The 25,787-nt window shown below is 42.0% G+C and overlaps 2 protein-coding genes across 17 annotated transcripts in view; both read left to right on the top strand.

Annotated features, from left to right (window-relative positions):
* Positions 1 to 21,831, top strand: part of LOC133168552 (microtubule-associated protein tau-like) — a 26,887-nt gene extending 5,056 nt beyond the window's left edge. For 2 of the 5 annotated variants that reach the window (XM_061300208.1, XM_061300186.1), the window contains exons 2-17: positions 6,570 to 6,624; positions 10,054 to 10,210; positions 10,333 to 10,434; positions 11,466 to 11,690; positions 12,221 to 13,390; positions 13,819 to 13,983; positions 14,084 to 14,203; positions 14,689 to 14,741; positions 14,852 to 14,887; positions 15,696 to 15,860; positions 15,944 to 16,061; positions 17,210 to 17,517; positions 18,642 to 18,734; positions 19,726 to 19,807; positions 19,884 to 19,996; positions 20,710 to 21,831. In XM_061300208.1, the coding sequence (XP_061156192.1) occupies positions 10,084 to 10,210; positions 10,333 to 10,434; positions 11,466 to 11,690; positions 12,221 to 13,390; positions 13,819 to 13,983; positions 14,084 to 14,203; positions 14,689 to 14,741; positions 14,852 to 14,887; positions 15,696 to 15,860; positions 15,944 to 16,061; positions 17,210 to 17,517; positions 18,642 to 18,734; positions 19,726 to 19,807; positions 19,884 to 19,996; positions 20,710 to 20,919 (3,087 nt within the window). In that variant the 5' untranslated portion in view covers positions 6,570 to 6,624; positions 10,054 to 10,083 and the 3' untranslated portion in view covers positions 20,920 to 21,831. The remainder of the gene's footprint in view (positions 1 to 6,569; positions 6,625 to 10,053; positions 10,211 to 10,332; positions 10,435 to 11,465; positions 11,691 to 12,220; positions 13,391 to 13,818; positions 13,984 to 14,083; positions 14,204 to 14,688; positions 14,742 to 14,851; positions 14,888 to 15,695; positions 15,861 to 15,943; positions 16,062 to 17,209; positions 17,518 to 18,641; positions 18,735 to 19,725; positions 19,808 to 19,883; positions 19,997 to 20,709) is intronic. The other 3 variants (XM_061300194.1, XM_061300201.1, XM_061300218.1) reach the window with 3 other exon arrangements.
* A 935-nt stretch (positions 21,832 to 22,766) lies between these two features.
* LOC133150172 (protein unc-80 homolog) overlaps positions 22,767 to 25,787 on the top strand; it is a 31,673-nt gene continuing 28,652 nt past the window's right edge. For all 12 annotated transcript variants that reach the window (XM_061272521.1, XM_061272524.1, XM_061272527.1 and 9 more), the window contains exons 1-7: positions 22,767 to 23,004; positions 23,198 to 23,246; positions 23,545 to 23,701; positions 23,806 to 24,155; positions 24,221 to 24,344; positions 24,413 to 24,477; positions 25,401 to 25,549. In XM_061272521.1, the coding sequence (XP_061128505.1) occupies positions 22,913 to 23,004; positions 23,198 to 23,246; positions 23,545 to 23,701; positions 23,806 to 24,155; positions 24,221 to 24,344; positions 24,413 to 24,477; positions 25,401 to 25,549 (986 nt within the window). In that variant the 5' untranslated portion in view covers positions 22,767 to 22,912. The remainder of the gene's footprint in view (positions 23,005 to 23,197; positions 23,247 to 23,544; positions 23,702 to 23,805; positions 24,156 to 24,220; positions 24,345 to 24,412; positions 24,478 to 25,400; positions 25,550 to 25,787) is intronic.

A 25,787-nucleotide genomic window follows, 5' to 3' on the forward strand; every position in this document is an offset into this window, starting at 1 on the left:
AGAGATCACTCGTTCCAGAGTCAAACTGCTGCCTTTATAAATCCTTAAAGCGGAAGTCAACGCAAACATTTTATTTATAATATGTTGGATGTGTCCCTACAAGTCTAAACACAAAATTCTGATTATTATTTGTTTGTGGAATATGAATTAAACGGGCAAAATCCACCTGTTTGATCCATCTCAGGGGGCGGCCATTTTGCCACTTGCTGTCGACTGAAAATGACATCACAGGTTGCAACCAATCACGGCTCAGCTACAGAAAACTGGCAAAATGGCCGCCCCCTGAGATGGATAAAAACAGTTGGATTTTTTACTTCATATTCCCCAAATGAAACATTGATCATAACACGGTGTTTCAACTAGTTGGGCTGCACAGAACATTTTCCGACAAAGAACATTTTGGTGTTGACTTCTTTTTAATAAACTGTAAATACAATGTTAAGTAATACTAACATTACTATGACCTGGATGACAACAGATAACATAGATCGCAACCGAATAGCATTTTTTGCAGCATTAGTTGGCAAGAATATGTTTGACTGTATTATTTGTTCACACTGAGGTCCTGAAAGAGAACCCAGAGAGGTGACAGAGAGGCAGTGTTCCGTGAGAGTCATGAAGGTTTCTTTTTTTTTTTTTCTCGCAGTCGCACACAGTAGCCGTGTTTGAGTTTGGCACAGGGCGGGTTTAGAATGCAAGGCTACACCCTGTGGCATTTAGAACATTTAAAAAAAAAAAAGGCCATAAAGGCTCTTCATAATGACCCTGTGTGATGCCCCTATCTCTGACATCACAGCCTTGAAAAAAATAAAAAATGGTGCCATCTTCAGGCCAATTAGATGATCAAGAAGAGTTTTAAGATGTAGCCTTAATGCCTTTGAATAAATTCTTGATTTAATTTGCCATTTCTGTGAATAACTCACTTGTGTGAACCCAGAGTGTTCTGAGCTTAGCCGCCTCTGTGTTATTGCCAAGATGGCGAGGTCAAGGTCTGGCCGACGGCATTAACGTGTGCCAGTATAATCAGGATAAGGGCATCCACAACAAAAATGGCGTTCAATGATGCTCCAAAATCGTCCGATTTTAAAAAGCGAAACAAAAATAAAATCAAGCTTGATGTAGTGACACTCGCACCCTTCCTGCTTTGAATGTCTGACGCAACTTATCTGTGTTCCAGACCTATTCCAGAAAAATGATTTAAAGTGACATTTCATTCTCGTTTTACTCTTCTTTATCAAAGCACCTTATTCCATCATCATCTATTGCTTCGCGCTTATCCTCATCCTCTTTCTGTCAAGAAATGGGAGAATATTGTATAACGTCCAAAGCTCTCGTGCGGTTCTCCAAGTAAGAGTCCAATCGATGCAAGCCCTTTATTTCCAACTCAATCTGTCACATGAAACAAAGGAGACATAAACAATACATTTAAACACCAAAATATTGAAGCCCAACATAATTCTAACCATATTAGGGGGGGGTCGGCGCCTTATAAACAGAAAGTGACTTGCAGGAGAAGTGATGACGTCACATGACGTGTCAGCAGCAGAGGCTCACTGATGCTGACAATGATGAGAGACTCCTTCCTCTCCTTTTTGCATGTCACCCGAGATTCTTCATCGTTATTTCAGTACGGAAACAGTATCGGTACTTTCTGTGACGTTTGGCAGGGGTGTCATTTTTGTACTCATAGTTTCCGTCGGAGGGCCATTATGACTGTCAACGCATATATTATATACAGTATAAATCAGACACGAGTACCGTATTTTCCGGACTATAAGGCGCACCTAAAAACCTAAAATCTTCTCAAAAGCCGATAGTGCGCCTTATAGTCCAGTGCGCCTTATATATGGACTAAATTCCTAAATTCAAACTGGCCCGAAGCATTGTGTCATGAAATCAAGCATAAGTGGCCTGCTGAAGACTATGAATCATGAATCAAAAAGACTATGGATCATTATTTTGTGATTAGAAAGTCATTTGTTGCGTCTGAAGTTGGAATAGAAAAGATAAAATGGAGAATGATTTGATTTGGATTAAAAATCTGACATGATGCTTTAATGGTGCGCTTTATAGTCCGGTGCGCCTTATATAAGGACAAAGTTTTAAAATGGGCCATTCATTGAAGGTGCGCCTTATAGTCCGGTGCGCCTTATAGTCCGGAAAATACGGTAAAAAAGGAAAATTCAAATATTTTAAAAAGATGCATGGTAATAGAAATTGCTAGCAATAATCTGTAGTTTTTAAAAGTGAAGACAATTTGCAGTTTTAGTATTGACACATGAAGCACAATTTGTCTTTGGGGGCCACACATAATGATGTGGCGGGCCGTATCTGGCCCCCCAGGCCTTAAGTTTGACACCTATGATAAAAAGCATATTGACTGGCACTAATTTGATTTTTGGCTTATTTAGTACCCCGTAAAGAGAAGGTCTGCTTTTTTTTTGTCTCAGTCCATTAGGATTGTGCTTCACAGAAAATGAAACTACCGTTTTTTTCCGTGTATATTGCGCCCCCATGTATAATACGCACCCTAAAAATGGCGTGTTGATGCTGGAAAAAAGCCTGTACCCATGTATAATACGCACCCAGATTTTGACTCCTACTTAAGTCCGTGAACGTAAAATTATTTCAGAAAAAAGATCATCTTTGGGAACAACCGGATGTTATTCTGCCGGTCAGTATCACTAGCATACTCAATAGCGAAGAAATGTTTCGGATTTGTGTAGGGTACATTGTGACAGCAAACGAGCAGGTGATCTAGCAAGCGTCTGATACGAGAGTATTGTGTTCGTATGGAGTGTGTTTGAAGTGAACAGCAGAGAAGAAAGCACATCTGTAATGGCGGCCTCCGTATGATATCCGGATTTAAAAAAAAAAAAAAAAAACAATTTGAGAATTTCTTTTTTTTTTTTTTTTTTGTTTTTTGTACCCATGTATAATGCGCACCCCAGATTTTAGGACAATAAATTTGCTAAATTTTGCACATTATACATGGAAAAAAACGGTATTTCATTTCCTGTGCTAGTAATAAGCATTGAAGCAGGCCAGTTTTCTCGGCCAAGACCCCCCCCACCCCCCACCCCTCAGCCATCTTCTTCCCTCGCCGCTTTTGTCTCGCCGCCACATTCGGCCGTGACTGCAAATGAGCTTTGGGACAGAGCAACGGTTTGGCTGACAAGATGCACTCGCTTCTAAACGTTACAAGAAGACGGAATCAGAATATCAAATTTACTCGTGTAAATTCTTGCCTAGCTTTTATCTTGGAGCTGGATTCATGTGTCCCACAAACACACTTGCTTTTGACCTAGTGACGCTCCCATCCCATCCCCCGATACCGGTTGTGCAGCCATTTGTGTTTTGCTTTGCACGTTTCATCTCATCTTTTCTTTTCATCTCTCCCTCCCCCTGGCTGTCCTCAAATATAAACATAAGGAATTACTCCCAGCAGATGTTAAGAGGACCACATTTACTGCACGGATTATTATAGCGCTCTAATTTCTATTCTATCAGATCTTCTTGGAATTGATTGGAAGGGATTTTACTAAATTCCAAAGATGTGCCGTATTTATTTCAAGTTTCAACATCCAGATGATGCCATATCATGATGCCCCTATCAACAGTGTCGTTTACTCTCTAGCCTTTCTTTGCTGCCAGCAACCTTTCGAACGGCGGCCATGACGCAGCGAGCCTTGGTGGCATGCGGGCCTTTGGCGAGCGTGGCTGCCGCACAACGAAAGCCGCTCAAGGGAGGGATGTTGTTTTGGAGTCAACACTGCTGCTTGTTCCTGTCACTCAGGATCAAATCTGAATTGGAAAGTTGAATGCGGTTGTTGCTAGCTTGAGACCCCTGGTGTAGCATAACCTAGCCCGAGGTAGGAGTGAGTCACATGTGCATGTTTGAAGGAAGTCGAGTCCTGGCTATTAATTGGCTCATTAATTGAATGCGGAACAGAAATAGATCTTTAGTGACCGACAGGGGAGCTACGACGTAGCTTAGCATACCTGTCTTTGCGGCTTTTAGAATAATAGATGAAGTTGGTTGTTATAGTTGTGTTTTTTTCAAAAACAACATAAATTAGCTCATGTTGTTTCAATAAAAGTCAAAAGGAATCAAGTCAAAGTCAATTTGTGGCTTTCGTAAGCTGTCCCAAATCCTAAAACGATTGACTTAAGTCCGTTATGTGACTTCAATCCTTCTCATACCTGTCTTTGCGGCTTTTAGAATAATAGATGAAGTTGGTTGTTATAGTTGTTTTTTTCAAAAACAACATAAATTAGCTCATGTTGTTTCAATAAAAGTCAAATGGAATCAAATCAAAGTCAATTTGTGGCTTTCGTAAACTGTCCCAAATCCTAAAATGATTGACTTAGTAAGTCTGTTATGTGACTTCAATCCTTCTCATACCTGTCTTTGCGGCTTTTAGAATAATAGATGAAGTTGGTTGTTATAGTTGTGTTTTTTTTCAAAAACAACATAAATTAGCTCATGTTGTTTCAATAAAAGTCAAATGGAATCGAGTCAAAGTCAATTCGTGGCTTTCGTAAGCTGTCCCAAATCCTAAAATGATTGACTTAAGTCTGTTATGTGACTTCAATCCTTCTCATACCTGTCTTTGCGTCTTTTAGAATAATAGATGAAGTTGGTTGTTATAGTTGTGTTTTTTTCAAAAACAACATAAATTAGCTCATGATGTTTCAATAAAAGTCAAATGGAATCGAGTCAAAGTCAATTCGTGGCTTTCGTAAGTTGTCCCAAATCTTAAAATGATTGACTTAAGTCCGTTATGTGACTTCAGTCCTTCTCATACCTGTCTTTGCGCCTTTTAGAAAAATTGATGAAGTTGGTTGTTATAGTTGTTTTTTTCAAAAACAAGATAAATTAGCTCATGATGTTTCAATAAAAGTCAAATAGAATCGAGTCAAAGTCAATTTGTGGCTTTCGTAAACTGTCCCAAATCCTAAAATGATTGACTTAAGTCCGTCATGTGACTTCGATCCTCCTCTGCCCCTTACCGCTAACCAAATTGAAATGTTTTATATTTACACAGCGCAGCAGCCCACGGGTTGAAGCGAGAAAAGCGGAACTGTCTTGCGTGCGGAGAGTATAATTAATGTTTAACGTTAACGCTTTACGCTGCCGTGCAAACGTTGCGGCAGGGCAGTGATGGTTTGCAGCATGGTCAAAGTCCTCATGGCTGTCAGGGCACAGACAGTCCCTTTGCTAGCCTTTATTTTTTTTTTTAAGTATCTATTTCTGTGGCAGCAGCATTTCCCACCGCTATTGGTTTCCTTAGGCAAAAAGTACAATATGATTCTTTGTATCATCTCCCATGCAGTATATTTAATTTGAAATCAGGATTTGGAGCACAACTGCAATCAAAAACACACACAGATTGTGCCTATTGGCAGGCGAGGTTTATCAAGCTGCGCAGATTCATTTCCTGTGTCTCCAATGATCAAGTCAAATCTGAGGATTAGGCCAGTTCCCGAAAATCCACCCCCCCCCCCCTCTCTCATGTCGCCCCCATATATTCTCGTACGCTTTGCTCCATGAGGGTCAAGACGAATGTCAAGATGAGGAGCAAAAATCAGCGTTCTTCCTTCCCAGGGACTCGGGAGGAAGTGTGTGTTTATTTAACCTTGTGGTCAAACTGAGACGCTCGAAAGACGGGCTTTGGAGTTAATAAGGATCTGATAAGCCATTATCGGTAGCAGCTAACTAACATGCAGCAGATGATTTTGCTCACAAATGATATTCCAGAAATTGGTTTTTCAATATTATGTAAGAACGATTTAATTCGGATGAGTGCCATGTTTCCATTTCTGTCATATGGTTTGCTTTTCTCTTTTGCCACAAAAGTCCAAATATTGGCAAAAGTATTTGTATTGACTCGGTGAACCGCAGCAGGATGTGACATCCTGACTGTCCCCAAAGAGGGGAAACACGCAAATGTGTCTTAAGCTTTAAATCATCACTCTCGCACAGCCACAATGAGCAGTTCCAAGAACTTTACAAATCATCAAAACAACTCGACAGTGGATTCTAAGCAATGGATTCTTATGCTTGTGATTGCTGGATAAGCACTTCAAAAAGAAAAAGAAAAAAAAAATCCCTTTAGGAAAGTCATGAATGTATTTCTACCATTATATATATATATATATATAATATAATATAATATAATATATATGACACTCTTATTATTTATTGTTTGTGCCTTCTTGTTTTTATTTTGTGTCGTTTACTTGTATGTCTATCGTGTACTATGTCTCGTCACCGTGGGATAGAGGAAACGTAATTTCGGTTTCTTTGTGTGTCTTGACATGTGAAGAGATTGACAACAAAGCACTTTGTATATATATATATATATTTTTTAATATATATTTGTTTATATATATATTTATATTTATATACATACACATTTCTACCATTATTTATATATATATATATTTTAAATGTATGTATTTATATATATGTATGTATATACACTTTTTTTTTTTATGACAATGACAATTTGCGGAGTTTTCCTAACACATTTTCTGCTTTTTTTTTTCCCCCGTTCTCCTCTCAGAGCACATCCAATCAGACTGGTCAGCATCGTTGGTGCAGGCACCTCTTTGAGTCTGGTAAGCTCTCGCGTCACTTCGAAAGTTTTGGATAAAACATGTCTCATTATAATTTCATGTTCACCTATTGGTCGGGTACCCCTCCATTATTGTTTTGAGCATTATGATGGTATCTTAAGGCCTAACAATTGTAAGTGACTTGAGCTTGATGTCGACAAAAGTAGACCTTTGGCGCCGTGTTGTCACATCTATAGGCAATTACAGAAGCGTATAAAGCTTTTTGAGAGGGTGTCAATTACTGGCCAATTTTTGCTTGTTCCCGACCCCCTACAAGCAGCACACATTTTGTTCCATGAAGGGATTCCCTCGCTGCTGGGATTTGTTGTCAAGGGAATTCATGTGTTAGTCATTAGGATGGCAAACTCCTGGTCGTACACACGCAGGAGTCTGCAAGTCTCCTACGAGCTCTCCTGGCACTTTGTCCCGTCGTTGAAGTTATTTTGGTCCGGACCAAAGTCTGCATAGGGCGGGGGTAAAAAAAAAAAAAAAGCATCTGGAACGCTGCCAGACGGTATATGTTGCACGACTTGGACATTTCACACTCGCTTTTCCCATGACTCATTTAAGTGGCTGCCAGATTAGTCCTGCCATTCATGGAGACGGGAAGTTAAGGGGGGGGGGGGGGTTTGGTTGGAGAACAAGAAGATATTTATGACCAGCACAAAGTGGTGGTTTCCTGCCGTCTAATAACTTGAAGCTTTTGTTTTGAGCTGCACAGCAGGAAACTACGCGCACGTGCGAGTGGCTTAGCCGTGCGTCTGAAAGTGACTCTCATTTTGTCTGTAATTAAAATGAAAGGCCTGCAGACATATTCAGTAAGGCGATGCAAACAGTCGCCAGACTGGACTTAGATGACATCAGATGATATTTCAGATGCTGGTCAAAATAGAATAAAAGTTACCGTTTTTTTCCATGTATAATGCGCCCCCATGTATAATACGCACCCTAAAAATGGTATGTCCATGCTGGAAAAAAGCCTGTACCCCTGTATAATACGCACCCAAATTTTGACCCCTACTTAAGTCCGTAAACGTAAAATTATTTCAGAAAAAAGATCATCTTTGGGAACAACCGGATGTTATTCTGCCGGTCAGTATCACTGCGCATGCGCTAGCAAACTCGATAGCGAAGAAATGTTTCGGATTGGTGTAGGGTACATTGTGACAGCAAACGAGCAGGTGATCGAGCAAGCGTCTGATACGAGAGCATTGTCTTCGTATGGAGCGTGTTTGAAGTGAACAGCAGAGAAGAAAACGCATCTGTAATGGCGGCCTCCGTATCATATCCGGATAAAAAATAAATAAACTAAAAAATTGTACCCATGTCTAATGCGCACCCCAGATTTTAGGACAATAAATTAGTTAAATTTTGCGCATTATACATGGAAAAAAACGGTACCTGTGCTTCATGTGGAAATATTAATAGCAATATTGCTTAAGCATGCCGCGGTATAAAATCAATGACAAGCATCGCCACCATCTAGAAATTGATGGATTAAAGCAGATCGCCTCCCATTTGTCAGCAAAGAGGCCCACAGCATCCACTGACCTATTTCCGTATCCATAACGTTGGGAAAGATCACTGTGTTGCCAGCAGCATCCTCTGCTGACCACAACAGCCCCTCCCTGCCTCCCCTCCCTTTTGCCGCCCATCACCATGGTAACGCTGACATCATTGTGGGTGGGGCTAATAAGAGCTCAAAGAAGCTGCAGGCTTAGGCAGAATCCACCAGTCACCGCACAAAATCCAATTCATCTCTAATTTGCCTCTTTGGATACTATTAACCCTTTTAAAGCAGAATTGAATACCGTTTAAACGCCGTCACATCTCCTGTCCAAAATCGATCACAATTAATTCAATCGATTTTAATCGAAATGTATTGATTATCATCAATGTGCATTTTTTTAAACTGCACAGGTAGCGCGATAGTGATATAAATTACTTTAAATGATGTAAGTGTAGATTATTTTGTTTGTGATGATGATCTGCAAATTACAAATCAATGGCCAAAAGAAGCTGCAGCAAAGGAGTCTAGGCCATCGGTGTCAAACCCGAGGCCCAGGGGCCTTGATACGGCCCGCCAAATCATTTTATGTGGCCCGCCAAGACAAATTGTGCATCGACCACAAATTGTCTTCACTTCAAAAAAAATGGAGATATCGCCAGCAATCTTTTTAAAATATTGGAACAATTTTTACTAGTCTCTGAATTCAAAACGACCGTAATTTTCGGACTATAAGTCGCGTTTTTTTTCATAGTTTGGGTGGGGGGGGCGACTTATACTCAGGAGCGACTTATATACATATATATGTTTTTCTTCACATTTTTGGGCATTTTATGGCTGGTGCGACTTATACTCCGGTGCGACTTATAGTCCAAAAATTACGGTAGTTCTTCATCAGTTTGTTTAAAATGATGACAAATGTAGATGAAAATATGTGATCACACACACACACACACACACACACACACGAGAACAGGAAGGATTAAAGCAAGGTTGGCCTAGTGAGACACCCTGCCAGAGATTCCCCGCTAAATAGATGGTGACATTCCAATGTCGGCAGCACTTTGTGGAGACGTGACGAGTGACCCAGATAAGGGCGGGGTAGGGTTGAGAGGGAGGGAGGGGAGGTGAGGTTGGATTAGGGTCATGGCGGGCGGGGCAGGAAGGTAAGGTTGAGCACAGCAGGGGCTGCCGTGTGCACAAACCAAAGGAGGACACCTGTCTGTCTGTATGTGTGTCTGCTGGATCAGGTTTAAAGCTTGATTGAGCGTGATGACTCTTTTTTCTTTAAATGGCACCTGTGATTCAGGTCATATTAGCCGGATGGTGGCCTGGAATGTTGTCGCTTCCCCGCTTAAGTTATTATTCATAGTATGGCTTTTATTTGTCAAATTCTTTTTTTTTTATTTCATATTTAATATAGAAGGACAATGACGGGAACGTTTCACTGCAGAATTTTGTAATGAAAGGAAATATTCGCTGTTGCAAAATATTATGCTGCTTATTGTCCTTGCTTTGCCTATTGGGTCACGGGCATGCTGTTGCTTATGCAAATAAAAAAAAGTTCCCCTTTGTTAGAATAGCCGATATTGTTGCCGTGACAACGAGATCAAAATGACTTCTTGCGCTAATGAGGGCTGTGTTGCACTTTAGATGGCCGGATTGTATCGTCAGCCAATTGGCTTTGGCTCCACAAGCTCACCCGTCTGCTGCTCCGGTTGCCATAACAACAACCCTCCTTATCAGTAGTCAGTCATGAGAGGTCTGCTTGTTTGTTCTGTCTGCTCCAATGCACCTATTATTTGCTAAGCGTTGAAAACAGCCGTGGAGCTTAAGTCATCGGTTCGTCCCAAGTCTTGATGAGAAGAGACAAGAGAGGAAGACTCAATCATTTGACGTAAGCTCCTTCCTCCATCTGTTTGCAGGTGGCCCATCCCCAGCAGGCAGGTCAAGGCATGGCAGACAGTCGGCAGCCAGACGAGCATTGGGCCCCCAACGGCCAAGAGAACGGCCAGAACGGCTACTCGGCCTACCGTGAGAACGGATTCCACGGCGGGGCGGCTGCGCATCCCAACGCAACAGGTACGAAGGTGCTGGAAGCTTCCACGAGAAGGTGTGGCTACGTGTGCTGTCACTGATGTGTCTCACGTCACCCGAAAACGAGAGAATGGCTCATTGACTTCCTCCCGCCCATGTCTTGTCAGTGTGTGTGTCTCTTTCTCCCTCCACAGTGGATGACTCGGCCAATTTGCCTCCCTCCCCTCCTCCCTCTCCATCCGCTCAGCAGATTGGGCCGGCGCCACAAGGTATACCCAATGCACACTTTTTAGGCTACGCAAATGGTGGCCAGAGTAAACCCGAGCGTCTGATGATGTCAGACGGACACTACTGGTCGTTCCGTCCGTGTCAAAGCCGAGATGTTTACACTCACAGGTCGTCTCGTTAGTCAGCTTCACAATTGTCTCCGGGGCAAAGTAACACTTTTTCCCGACCATTTCGATGTCGCGCGCAATCACCCAATTACGCCCGTTGCTACCGACAACACACGACGTACTGAAATGATGAATCTAAAAGCGTCGAATAAAATTGAAGTGGAAGGAATAAATCTGAATGCAGCGGACATTTATGCAAAACACCACATCAGCATCAAAATATTTGTAATCATAGTTTGACGAGAAAAACAAATAAAAAACCAAAAAAAAAAGATTTTTTTCATAATAGTAACAAAATCAAAATATTTGTAATCATAGTTTGAGTGCACATAACAAGAAAAACAAATGAAAAACCAAAAAAAATAAAAAAAGATTTTTTTCATAATAGTAACAAAAATAATAATAATGATAATAATAAATAACGATACATAATAATAATAGTCCCACATAGTGTGACTTGAGCTGACTTTGGGCAGGAAGTGATTGGCAGTCACTTCAATCACAGCAGCCAATCACAGGGCAGATACAATATAAAGAAAGAACCAATCACAGCTAAGGACAATTCCGAAGTCTTCACGTATTTTGGAATGTTGCAGAAAACCAAAGTACAGAGAGATGCTAATATGCTAACTCCACAGAAGAAATGCTCAAACCTCCAACTTTAGAACCACTAGTCCACTGTGCGGGAAAATGACACATCTCCTTTAATTTCAACCTTCTACAAGAACATTCCGAAAAAGACGCCGCTCTCCTTCCTATTCATGGCAAGATTTTCTCCGTATCCACTCGTTGTTGGTTTGTTTACATCACACGTGTCTCCATTCTAGATCCAAATGTCTTGTGACCCCCCCCTGTAACCCCAATTCCCTCCATGTCTCACCCACCTCCCTCCCTTGTTTGAGAAGATAAATTAGAACCTGTCAGTGCTTTCTCTGCGGAGGAGCAACAACAGGATGAGCAGGAGGAAGTTGCCGTTTGCCAGGAGGAGGAAGTGACATATGGGCAAGCGGGCGCCTTAGAACAGAAAGATTTGCTAGCCGATGCGCAGGTTTGGGGCTGCGAGCAAGCTCAGGCACCTGAGCTGCAAAATGGAGGAAGTCGTCACAGGGAACACAGTCCTTCGGAACAAGGTTTGTCGGGGGCCACGTGCAAACTCCTCCTTCCTGAGCGCATGTGTGTGATTGGGAAAAAAAAAAGGCACATCCCGAATATTTTCTTGCTTCCCTGCAGCTTTGTTGCAGCTCGTCCATCCTTATGATTTTGTGCTTTTCCGCAGTTGCCTTTGCTTTTACGGAGACTGTTGTCGGACACGTGTTGCTTGGCAACGGCCGTACTTTTGTGTGTTGCCAGCTACATTGCAAATGCGCTTTTTGAGATTTGGTGTGCAAACCTGAACAAAATGTTCCTCTGGAAGAACGCACAATGGTGGGAAAAAAAAAAGTTGAATCACTTTTTTTTTTGCAATAGGAATTGAGTCATTTGACCACGCCTTTACTTTTTTTGTCATCATGCAAGTCATGGCTTCATTTCATTAGCTGCTGTGACAATGGAGAGCGACGGCTTCTGTGTGCTCAAGGCCTCCAGCTTTTTGTGGCTGCTGCTGCTGCTTCGAGTTGACATGACTACACACAAAGTCGTACAGTGTCCTCCCAACTTACAGCCCGACTCGAAGAAAAGACCAAAAAGGAGGCACAAGAGGGAAACCGGGAGAAAACCGTCGGAGCGATCCAAGTAATTTCACAATGTGGTGAAGCTGATACGGGCTCGGACTCAAAAACCTCCTTTAAGTTCATCACCACGTCTGAAGAGAGCGAAGATGAAGCGGAGGGACGGAAATCCAGAATGTTTTCTGAACACTTGTGCCCTGTCCCTGGAAGATTTTTATCCAAACTCACCCTTGGAGAGCAAATGATGGGTGAAGACCAACAAGGGGAGGTCTTTAACGAATATTCTGTCCCCATGCCTTCTCCTGAGGACTCTTCTTACCCTTTGATGGATTTTCAAATCAACAACCTTGGAGATCAAACAATCGATAATAAAGGATCTAATCTTGGAATATCGCAAAAATCACCTTCACGGGGGAAGATACTGGAAAAAGCTGTGACCGGTGGAATGAAACCAGATCGCCTCCGAATCCCAAAAATTGGTCCGAAAGACAGACTGACTGAGTTTCCTTTGGGGAACGCTCTACCCGGTGACATGAAGATACCAACAATTCCTGAAGTGGACATTGAGAAAGACCCTTCAAGAGAAGCCTCTCCTGTCCCACCGGACACTTCCTTCATCTTTACATCTCCAGAAACTGAGCGTGAGAGACAGAAACAAGATTGCAAGAAGTTCCTCTGTGATCCCAGAACACCTGCAAGGTCAGAAACAAAAGGAAAGGATGAGATCCCTGAAGCCCAAAAGCCCTCTGATGGAACGAGTGCACTCTACTTACAGGAAGGCTCACCAAAGCCACAATTTCCCTCTCCAGTCATAATTATACCTCAAGCGCAAGTGGAAGAAGAGGATGACCGAGAGGTTGTTGAAGACCTCGGATGTGATGCTGATGAGCCTGCGCTCCCCAAAGTGGATCAGAAGGAGCCACAAGTGGCTCAGGTGATCCAGGAAAATAACTGTGTCGGGCAAGCTAAGAGGCATTTTTGCAGCCCCTCCGTATGTTCTGATGAGGACCATCAAGATGATGCAACTGAAAGAAGAGAGGAGAAGAAGCAGTCATCCATGGAGATAGGTCAAAAGATAGAAGACCCCTGTCAAGCTTCTATTGATGAAGCTCCAGCAGATGTCTCCATCTGTGACACAGACAGTAGCTGGATTGATTCGAAAGGTACCCAGAATGAATATTTTACGACATACAGTGGAATCTCAAAGGTCCAAAAACGTCCTTTGTACAATTTTTTTTTTAGATATTAATTGCAATGTGGCAAGAAGCCGAAGTACCGATACAAACAAGCTCAAGGAGAATATTTCCAACCATAAAACCAGAGCCCAGATTCCAACTCGGATCTTCGGAACTTCTTGGCTGACGGATGTCCTAATTACTCACCACCTTCCATCTGAGAACCTCAACTATGAAAATGGGTTGATTTTGAATACGCAAGATATATTTGATGGCGGTCAAGTTCTTGTGCGACAAAAAGGCCGTAAGTTGAATTCTGAGTTTGGCCTGAGAGGTTCCACTGTATTTGTATCCGGGATATCTGAGAAGCTAGCAGTGTGGAGAATTGGTTCCTTTTCGATGCCTCTCCACTGCAGATGACGACAAAACTATCACGACAAAGCAAATCAGAACTTTCCCGCCGACCCAGAGCGTCACCCTCGGGGTGGACACGCCCACTAAACGGTTCCCGGGCAGAGGAAGTAAAGTTCTCCGCAAAGGTCTCGGCTTTCGTCCAAAAGAGGAGATGAAGAAAAAAAAAGGTTACAAATTCCCCCCTTGCTCGCGTTGATTCGTTTTGTATCCGCGACGACCAATGTGAGTTTGACGATGTGGTTAATTTTGTTTTTCCCTCTTTGCTAGTCGCCATCATACGCAGGGCGGACCAGAATAAGGTCTCAGCCTTCCAGGCTCGAAAAAGTCTAGCCAAAGCTGCGGTCAAACATCCTCGGCCAGCTCTGCTTCACAGACGCAAAGCCGCAGGTGAACACCGATATTTGCCACCGTGGATAGAGAGAGCGCAGCGTTGTTTCAAAAGAGCTAAAATGGCGCTCCCACCATGACGCCTAAACAATGTGTACAAACACAATTTAGGCCGTGGGAATATTCAGGAATGCTCTCTCTCTATTGGTGGCTTTTTTTTTTTTAAAAGACTTTAAGCAGTTGCAGTGTGGCTGGCAACATCATGTGCTGCTCATTTTCATCACAAACATTTTTTTTTTGGAACCTCCACAAGCGCTCCAGTTCTGCTTCATATTTAAGCTACTGTATGTTGTCTTCGTGTTTTTGCCGGGACAATGTGATGTTGACAAGATTCTGACCTGGATGTGGATTTCTGCTGATCCATCACTTTGCATTTAATTTTTATAAAGGGACAAGTCAATACGATATTTGAATCCCTCCACTCCCAAGCGACTCTCTTTGCTGTTTGACGTTGATCATGGAAAAAAAAAATGTTTTCTTCGCAGGTGTAGAAAGCTCTCAGCCCTTAAGTGTCCACCAGTCCAGGGAGAGACCCACCGTAAGTTAGCCACCAATCTTTTTGCCATATGTATTGCCTGAAAATAATACATTATTTATGACATCATATATTTTATTTCTGCATGGTTGCATTTGTGTCTCGCATGCCAGCCTTTGTCCTTGCATCTTTCTCGGCAGAGAACATCTGTAAGTATAGAAGTTTGTGTGCATCTCATTCATTTGCGTACAGCACTTTTTTGACTTTTTCACATTTTTACTGAGCTTGTTTTGTCTTGTGCATCATCAGGGAAGTTAAAATGATGAATTTGTTTGTGGCCCATGACTTTGGGTAGTATTTTCAATTTGACGCATTGACTTTTGGGAGCCAAAGTGCTATTTTATCATTGGGGATACAGCAAGCTAGCTAGCTAGCTAGATCTATAGATGTAACTTTTGTCCCCCAATATTGTGATGAAAAAGAAATATTTAGTGTGGTCTGAAAGAAGGTACAAAATGTTTGCAGTAAAGAGGGAGGGGTTGTATATACGTATGTTTTCAAAAATTCAATCAAATCCACGATATAAAACCCATAAATAGGCATACAGTAATCCCTCGTTTATCGCGGATAATTGGTTCTAAAAACCACCCGCGATAAGTGAAATCCGCGAAGTACGGTCACCAACAAGGAGTACTGGGCAGGCTAAAGAGTTAGCGGAAAGATGTTAACACGCGAAAACGGACTTCTAAAGGAATGTAAACAAACATTTGGAGCAATACTACATTGCACATAAAGGTTAGACACATGTTTACTCAATTTAGAAGTTTTATTTTGACTTTAAAATGTTTTTTTAATTTGGAAATAAAATCCGCGATGTAGTGAAGCCCCGATAAACGAAACGCAAAGTAGCGAGGGATCACTGTATTTCATCATGTCATAATGTCTCCATCTGTCTGTCTGCCATGTCGCCGCCATCCGTCTGCCATGCTTCTCTCCATCTTGGTGGCTGCCACCCAGAGCCCCACACGGCCCGTTCTGTTAAAAATGGCAATGCAGAGCCAGCAATCCCCGGGGCCTGACTCCGCATGTAGCCTGAAACGGAGCCCCCAGGTGGAGGCGGTGCTTAGTGAAGCCCCGCCCACCTTGGCATGCTCCCGCACTGCCCCTCAGAAAAACATACAGGTAGCGAATGGGGAAGAAAAAAAAATAACGTGTGAAAATAAGTAGGCCTGTAATATGATTGTCAACTTGTGTTTTGCGTTCAGGAGAGAACATACCGTAGTCCAGAGAAAAGGTCATCGCTCCCCAGGCCGTCCAAATCACTGACCCGCCACCTTCCTGCATCTGAACAAGAGGACAACAGCACCCCCTGCAGGCCAACCTGTAAGCTTTGCCAGTGTTTTGACTGAGCTAAGGCGCATATTTACCTTTTTAAATATACCTACAGATATAATGATGATTTCGTTTCAATTGACTAAAAAATTGGACGTAAATGTGAACCTTTTTAAAGGTGATGGACTGCTGGAGTTAAGGAAAGACAAATTGTCAAAATTAATCAATTGACAACTCATTAATGTTTCTATTTTATTACCGTTTTTTTCCATGTATAATGCGCAAAATTTAACTAATTTATTGTCCTAAAATCTGCGCATTATACATGGGTACAAAAAAAAAAAAAGTTTTTTCTTTTTTTTTAAATCCGGATATGATACGGAGGCAGCCATTACAGATGCGCTTTCTTCTCTGCTGTTCACTTCAAACACGCTCCATACGAACACAATGCTCTCGTATCAGACGCTTGCTCGATCACCTGCTCGTTTGCTGTCTGTCACAATGTACCCTACACAAATCCGAAACATTTCTTCGCTATCGAGTTTGCTAGCGCATGCGCAGTGATACCGACCGGCACAATAACATCCGGTTGTTCACAAAGATGATCTTTTTTTCTGAAATCATTTTACGTTCACGGACTTAAGTAGGAGTCAAAATTTGGGTGCGTATTATACATGGGTACAGGCTTTTTTCCAGCATCGACATGCCATTTTTAGGGTGCGTATTATACATGGGGGCGCATTATACATGGAAAAAAACGGTAATCAAATAATCGTTTACTTGTCCAAATCATCTAATAGCAACCCCTTAACAGTCATTTTTCATTCTGACAGCTGCACTTTTTGTGCCATTTTATTTTGACTGATATTATGCTGTGAAATGTAATTTTACATGAATGTAAAATTGTGCCTTGGTTCAATAAAGGTTAGGAAAGATTGCTCAAAGTGATCACTCACCATATTTACCCATTCCACGCCTCCGCCTTCCTTCCTCCTTTAGCCATCAACACCGAGGTCAAAGGTGACAGCAGGTCTGGGAGGGGCCCTAGTATGGCAGGTAGCGCTCCTTTTAGCATCATCGCAACCTGCTTTTCATTGTCTAACATTTTTTTTGTTGACTGTTAGGTTGGCAGCTCCATCAGACCTTCAAATGTTATCTTATGTTATTACGTGATCATCATCTCGTTCCTTCCGTAACAGGCACGGACTCTGGACGTTCCTGGTCAGCTCGCAGCGGCACTTCCACCCCCGGATCCACTGCGGTTACGCCCGGCACACCCCCTAGTTACTCCCGCACGCCCGGTTCGCGCACCCCCGGAAGCCACACACCCAAGTCCTTCAGCGTTCTCCAGGAGAAGAAGGTCGCCATCATCCGCACCCCGCCCAAATCGCCATCTTCAGCCCAGCGGCAGTTGAAGGTTCTCAACCAGCCCTTGCCTGACCTCAAGAATGTCAAGTCTAAGATTGGATCCACCGCCAACCTTAAACATCAACCCAAGGGTGGACAGGTAATAGTGCTGTTTTCATATTTAGAAAAAAAATGCTTCTCTTCTGGCTGAATATTTGTTTCAGTCAAATATTAAGAATCTGAAACGCTGCAGTCCTTTCCAGTCCACTACTCTTGTCCCTCCTTTGAGCCTCATTCTAACTTTCCAACTTCTCGTCTCATTATTCAATTTTAGAAAAAAAAATATATATATATACACTACCGTTCAAAAGTTTGGGGTCACAAAATTGTTTGTGTGACCCCAAACATTTGAACGGTAGTGTATATATTTATTTAGATAATTATTTATAGATTATATATATAATCTTCTGTGTAAAAAATCTTATAATATATATGTATACTTATATTCATAGACTATATATAATCTTATACAAATATAAGATATAATTTATAATATTTAATTTATAATATTTTATTATAATAATATTTACACTACCGTTCAAAAGTTTGGGGTCACCCAAACAATTTTGTGACCCCAAACTTTTGAACGGTAGTGTATATGTGTGTGTAGACACACACCTGTACAGTATACAAGGCACTGTTTGCATTTTTTTTCTCTCTCTTTTTTTTTTGCTAATTGCTTCATGTAGAGTATTTTATTGATGAGGCATAACCAAAAATGAAACAATCACGCTAAATACAGATTAAAAATAAATGTTGAAACACATTGATCAATCATTGCACATTTGACATTGAGGCACACATAGATTTTTTTTTTTTCCTATTATTTCTTTTCGATCTAGGTGCAAATTTTAAACGAGAAGGTGGACTTCAGTCATGTTCAATCAAAGTGCGGCTCCAAGGATAATCTGAAGCACACGCCCAAAGGAGGCAATGTATGTACGGCTCTATCTTTTCTTGCTCTCTTCCTTCTCTCCTTTTTATTCCGGGTCCTTCCATGACCCTGCAATCCCGCCGTGGGTTGCTCCATGAGCAGGCTGCTTTTTAAAATGCTGCGTTCAAACAAATGTGGTTTAGCTGAGCTGGAAACAGAAACTCTGAGGATTTAAGAAATTGTTTCCAGGGGGGAGGAGCTTCTCCGGAAGCCCAAGCCATACCACTTGGGTGGCCCTTCTCTCTTTCTGCCGCTTGTCTGCATAAAAACAAGTACCTTGTCATTGCCAGGTCATGATTCCGAGCGTTAAGCTGGACTTTAGCCACGTGCAGGCTAAATGTGGCTCCCTGAACAAACTCCAGCACACCCCGGGCGGAGGAAATGTGAGTTGACGCGACAATAAAAAGTTAAAAATAAACCGTAGTCATCAAGCTGTTTTGGAATTAGTGGTGTATAAATATATGTATAAATGTATGTATAATAATATGTAATAAATATATATATTATTAATATATATATATTATGTTTGTATATATGTATATATATATATAATGTATATGTATTATATATATTACTATATATATATTACATATATAATATTTATAATGTATGTGTAAAAAAGATGTTTATACATCACTAATATATATACCGTAATTTTCGGACTATAAATCGCGGTTTTTTCATAGTTTGGGTGGGGGGGGGCGACTTATATTCAGGAGCGACTTATACTCAGGAACGACTTATATACGTGTATATATATATATATATATATATATATATATATATGTTTTTTTTCACTTTTTTGGGCATTTTATGGCTGGTGCGATTTATACTCCGAAATCGTTATAGTCCGAAAATTACGGTATATATTATATAATATATCATAATATTTCATATATATTATATTTATACATTTAATACTACATGTTTATTTTCATTCATATTTTTTTAAACATATTTTCAGTCTGTACAATACAAAATGTACATCAATTCTTGTAAGTATAAACAAAGCGCCACAGCTTTATTTTCCTTTTCTATATTATAATATTTAATATAGATTATATTTCTACATTCAACGCTACGTGTTTTTTTTTCCATTCATATTTTTTTAAACATATTGTCAGTCTGTACAATACAAAATGTACATCAATTCTTGTAAGTATAAACAAAGCGCCACAGCTTCGTTTTCCTTTAGCGCTTCCACGCGCTGGCATCGCCACCTCTTGTCTCAGTTGAGTACAAATTAATCTGAATTTATCCGCATGCATGTCGTGCCACCCCGGCGCTTATTCGGAGATCATCCCGCTATCATACTGCCGCTCTTTCCCACACTGTAAACACAGAATGACACGGACACGCCACTGCTTCTTACAGGTCCAAATCCAGAGCAACAAAATCGACTTGAGCCACATCACTTCCAAATGCGGCTCCATGTCCAACATCCGCTACAGGCCAGGTAGAGACAACCACATGATCCAAATGGATAGGATGGGAACCATTTAGTCCGTCCTCATTCTGTCGTTGTCGTGCAGGCGGAGGCAACGTTCGGATTGAGAATGTCAAGCTGGACTTTAAAGACAAAGCTCAACCCAAGATCGGCTCAATGGACAACGCCAGCCACATGCCGGGTGGCGGGAACGTGATGGTAAAATGTTGCTTGTAATTGGCCTGTGTGTGGAAAAATAACTTTTTTTGTTGTTGAATTTGTTGATACACATTGTTAATTAATTTCAAGCAAAGTCTTTTTTTTTTTCACGGGCCGCATTGTAGTCATAGCTTCTTTCGGAAGGCCATTATGACTGTCAAGCCAAATAAATATATACCATATTTTCCGGACTATAAGGCGCACCGGACTATAAGGCGCACCTTCAATGAATGGCCCATTTTAAAACTTTGTCCTTATATAAGGCGCACCGGACTATAAGGCGCACCATTAAAGCATCATGTCAGATTTTTAATCCAAATCAAATCATTCTCCATTTTATCTTTTTTATTCCAACTTCAGATGCAACAAATGACTTTATAATCACAAAATAATGATCCATAGTCTTTTTGATTTATGATTCATAGTCTTCAGTGGGCCACTTATGATTGATTTCATGACACAATGCTTTGGGCCAGTTTAAATTTAGGAATTTGGTCCATATATAAGGCGCACTGGACTATAAGGCGCACTGTCGGCTTTTGAGAAAATTTTAGGTTTTTAGGTGCGCCTTATAGTCCGGAAAATACGGTAAATAATATATTATATACAGTAAAAGCTACAAAACTAACTGAAAATCGAATAAATGGAACTCAATTCATATTTAACGTTTTCTTTGCGTTTTTTGTTCTGAACGCTCGCAATGTCGTCATCAGATCGAGAGCCACAAGCTGAGCTTCCGTGAGACCGCCAAAGCCCGGGTGGACCACGGTGCGGAAATCGTTGTCACCCACTCCCCCGGGCTGGGGATGGGCGGCACCTCGCCTCACTTGTCCTCCGACGGCAGCATCAACCAACTGGATTCGCCGCAGCTCTGCACACTGGCCCAAGATGTTACGGCCGCGCTGGCCAAGCAGGGCTTATGAGCCGCCTGCTTTGGATCATCCCTCCATGGTCCTCTCCAGACCCTCCATCTCAACGGATCTTCTTTCCAGAGGCATTTCAAAAGAGAATCCTCCAGTTACTGTTCATCCACTCCGTACACAAGTTACTGTTTTCTTCCTTCGTTGGACTTTGGTGTAATTTGAAGAGAGCGTGTCTGCTATAAGATTGTACAGCGAGTTTTTTTTTTTTTTTTTTAAAGCATCGCCGCACTGCTCTTGCATGAGGACCACTCTTAAAGTAAACTCAATTTACAGCAACTTAGAAAAACTGTGACAAAAGGAACTACTAGCTTCATATCTGAGAGTCTGATGAGCATGTCGGTTTGAAGAAACGCAGCATTGAAAGTAAGAAGAAGATTTGGTTTTATGATGTGATGTTGGGAAGTTTGTGTTGTATGTGTTTTTATATTTCACGGTAGTTTTCTACGTTGGCTGTGGCTGCATTCCTCAAATACATCGATTTTTATTTCCTGCAAATGAATTCTTGTTTCTCTGCTTTTTAAAGGTCGTTGAGTATGCAAAAGGTCTTTTTGGAAAAAAGCTCCTCACACTAGCTTGGGGGGGGGGGGGGAGTTACTCCAAAAGAGAAAATGAAAGTGTGATGTTTTGTATCCAAACATTCCGTGTATGTGATTGAAGCAGTCCAAAACTGAAGAGTGCATGGAAAACGTGTGGCGCGGCTGGCTGTAATACTTTCAGAACTGTTCTTGTGTGTTCTCCGCTCACTGTTGTGAATGTCCCGCCCTGATGTCTGTTATCTGCCCTCCAGTGTTGATCTCCATCTGTGGATGTGTATTTAAAAAAAAAAAAAAAAAAAAACATGTTTGCAATGTTGTCATGGGTAAATGCTCACGTGGAAAACAATGACAAGGGAAATAAAGAAGACTAAAAGTACTTCACAGATAGTTTATGGTTTATCAGATGTTGGAGATGCATTTTATTAGAAATATTAATGATGTGAAAAGTGCTACATAAAATGTTGGGATGATGTCATAAGAGTGTAGATTAACGATAGCTATCTTTATCGATACTACCGTATTTTCCGGACTATAAGGCGCACATAAAAACCTACAATTTTCTCAAAAGCTGTTAGTGCGCCTTATAGTCCGGTGCGCCTTATATATGGACTAAATTCCTAAATTCAAACTGGCCCGAAGCATTGTGTCATGAAATCAAGCATAAGTGGCCCGCTGAAGACGATGAATCATGAATCAAAAAGACTATGGATCATTATTTTGTGATTATAAAGTCATTTCTTGCATCTGAAGTTGAAATAAAAAAGATAAAATGGAGAATGATTTGATTTGGATTAAAAATCTGACATGATGCATTAATGGTGCGCCTTATAGTCCGGTGCGCCTTATATAAGGACAAAGTTTTAAAATGGGCCATTCATTGAAGGTGCACCTTATAGTCCGGAAAATACGGTAATTATGTTGGTCGTAGTCAATCATCATACTGAGAGCTGTAAATCATATTTTTGGTTCACATGGTAAAACCTAAATATCAGTTCTCTAATACAACCACAGAAATAGACTTAAAAAACATGACTTTTGATTCATCTCTAAATTGCGCATATGGTCATAATGTTGTGGTGCATTTTTTTGAGGGGGGGGGGAGGTACTGCCCCGCCCCCCCCTCTAGCTACGCCACTGTACAGATGCGTCTTCTTCGCCGCGTGCACGTGTTCATCGACTTTCAGTGACCTTTTCGCTGTTGATGGGCGGTTCTAAAATCTCATCCGACCCCCTCCGCTCCTCCCCCTCCCCTTCCTCCTCACTCTCTCTCTCTACACCCCCCCCCCCTCCCTCCCTCCCTCCCTCCGCACGGTGACGGACACTTGCAGCCATTTTACGCAGCACGAATCCAATCATGTCGTGAGAGAAGCTCGCCGCTCACCTGAGCCAGCCGCCGCCAACCGGTGGTCGCACGCAGGCGGTAGGACAGGCCGGACAGGCGGCGAGGAGCGGGCAACATGGTGAAAAGAAAAAGCTTGGATGACAACGAGCCGGAGTGCGGGAAAGGAATCCCGTTCCCCATCCAGACCTTCCTGTGGCGGCAAACCAGGTTAGCCCCGACTCATAACAGGTGTTTGTCGTCGTTCTGCTTAAAAGGATCCGTTCGGTGGAAGGTTGGTTTTCAACGGTACCGGTGATGTCACAGCTGGAAATGAACAGCGACATTGGCGAAGGAAAATAAAAGGCATCATAATGCGTACATTTAAACTATGTTGTTGTTTTTCTCTCTCGTCTCTTTCCAGTGCGTTTCTGCGTCCAAAACTGGGGAAAAAATACGAAGCATCTTGCGTGGTAAGTCCATTTTAATACTGCCATATGAGCAATAAGCAGATAATCTCTTTTTGCTTTCATTCACCTGCAAATCAAGTGCACTCTTCATTTTGCATTTAGCAAATTAGTTTTGTCCGCTCGCTGCCTCCTATTACCCAGGAGCCAGAACTCATATCCATAATGATGCCTGGCCAGATCCCCTGGGATGGACACAGAGCTGCCACTGTCTCCCCCCATGGGCCTCATCTCACTTGAGACCATGAGGCTTTTGCTTGGTGTCTTATGTGTGTCTTCTGTTCCTCTCTGGCTCCCTCTCCAGTCCTTTGAGCGTGTCTTGGTGGAGAATAAGCTGCACGGCTTGTCACCGGACCTGTCCGAGGCCATCCAAAGCATCTCCCGCTGGGAGTTGGTCCAGGCTGCCCTGCCGCACGTTCTCCATTGTACTTCCATCTTACTGTCCAATAGGAACAAATTGGGTACGGCTGAAATAAATGCAGCAATCAGACTGAGAAGATGCAAGACATTTGATCCCGACATAAAATGGTGGCAACATCAACAGTTGTCTTTTGACCTCTGGCAGGTCATCAGGACAAACTGGGCGTGGCCGAGACCAAGCTGCTCCACACGCTTCACTGGATGCTGTTGGATGCCGCCCAGGAATGCAACCACGAGCCCAGCCTGGGTCACGGGTGGTCCGCCGGCAGCAGCGGCGGTGGCGGCGGCGCCTTCCTGCAGGCCGTGGGAAACCAGGGCTCCTCTCCAGGTGCGCCCGGCTCCTGCTCCAGCTCCGCCTTCGGGGGGTCGGGCCCACAGCACGGCAGCTCCCTGCTGGAGGAGGACGAACACGCTCGCACCAAGTTGTTCCACAAGAGCATGGCCACCGTGGAGCTGTTTGTGTTCCTCTTTGCGCCTCTCATCCACCGGATCAAGGTCATTTCACACACCGACGTTCTTCCCGAACGGGCTCATCATTGAAAATTCAAGTCTTGTTGCAGGAGTCCGACTTGACCTTCCGACTGGTCAGCGGTCTCATTATTTGGCAGCCAATGTGGGAGCACCGTCAGCCCGATATTCCCGCCTTCACCGCGCTGATCAAACCCATCCGAAACATCATAACAGGTGAGTGGAAGCCATCTTTCGGATGAAAGAAAGATTTGGATTTATTTTTGTTTCGTTTGCTTCACCAGCAAAGCGAAAGTCCCCAGTCATCAACCAGTGCAGCCCCAGTGGATCTGGAAATCCTGCTCCCATGGTGAGGTCTTGCAACACATTTAAGGAGGCTTCAAAAGGGCAAAGGCTACCTGGCTTATTTTTACAGCATTTTAAAAATAATCATAGTCTGACATATTAAAAGAGGTAAAAAAAACTGAAAGTACAACATGCTGAGTTGAAAGCCAAAAAAACACAAAAATGTGTTTTAAGATGATGATTTAATGACTCAACATTGTTAGGCAACTTTATTGATTTATTTTTTACATTCTGGGCTTTGTTATTGTTATGGTTCATTTTTTTTTTATTTGGTTTGTTTTTCTTTTCAGAAAAGAAACAAATTACTTCACTCCATCACTTCACATTTACTTTGGGAATTAGCACATTATGATAAGTTTGACTTTATTCAAGTAACAATTGAGATTTGACGCACAGTCGCTATTTTAAAACATGGATTTTATTTGCCTCGCCATTTGTTTGTAAAAACAAAATGATTTCGAAAAACAGCAAAAGTGGTTATAACATCTTGCATTTTATTACCTCGTGGTTTAAATGGATTATTTCCCAACTTTGAAAAAAATACCAGAAAAAAACAGGTTGCTAGAAAACGTCACCACTTGCAAGTTCCATATCTGTTTCCTACCTTGTTTCATCATTATGGGAAAAATCCATTAACCATATTAATAATAGCATCTTCTAATTAAAGCTAATGTAAATTGATGATTATAGACGTGTGTCTTTAAAACTACCTTGGCATTAATCAATATCCAAGATGTTTTAAGAAAATGTGTCTGTATATTGTAAAAATATGGTGAAATATAATTTGGACTGTGTAGTGGAGATGCTGACGTTGATTAGCCCCCAGCATCCGGGAGCAATAATGTGGTTAGCCCGGGATCGGAACCTTCGGGGTCTTTAATCGTGTCTCTTGAGCTCAGCCTCCCTACTCCTTCCTTCCTTCCGCAGGGCTTCCAGGTGGTTTGTGAGGCTGGCCATTCGGATTCTTCCTCCTCCCCAGCCGCAGGAGAGCATAGCTGTCGCCGTGGTAACTCTGTGGAAAAAGGCGGACCCTCTCAGCAACCCCCACCGGTTAAAGGACCGTCCAAGAAGAAGAAGTGAGTGATGCTTGACGGAATGAAAAAAAAAATTCAAAATGCCTCCCACAGGATTTTAAGTCAAGACCCCAAATTAACATTTTTTCAATTTTTCAGGAGTCAATAATTGTCTCACAAATCACAGCTTTGAAACAAATTAAGACCACTGCAAAAGGATCAATTGAATGGCATCACAACAAATCTCCATCGAGCATTATCGTCTCAATAATTGAACACAACACGGCCTCGTATTCAATTT

Source organism: Syngnathus typhle, linkage group LG2 (assembly GCF_033458585.1).
Source record: "Syngnathus typhle isolate RoL2023-S1 ecotype Sweden linkage group LG2, RoL_Styp_1.0, whole genome shotgun sequence".
Lineage (NCBI taxonomy): Eukaryota > Metazoa > Chordata > Actinopteri > Syngnathiformes > Syngnathidae > Syngnathus > Syngnathus typhle.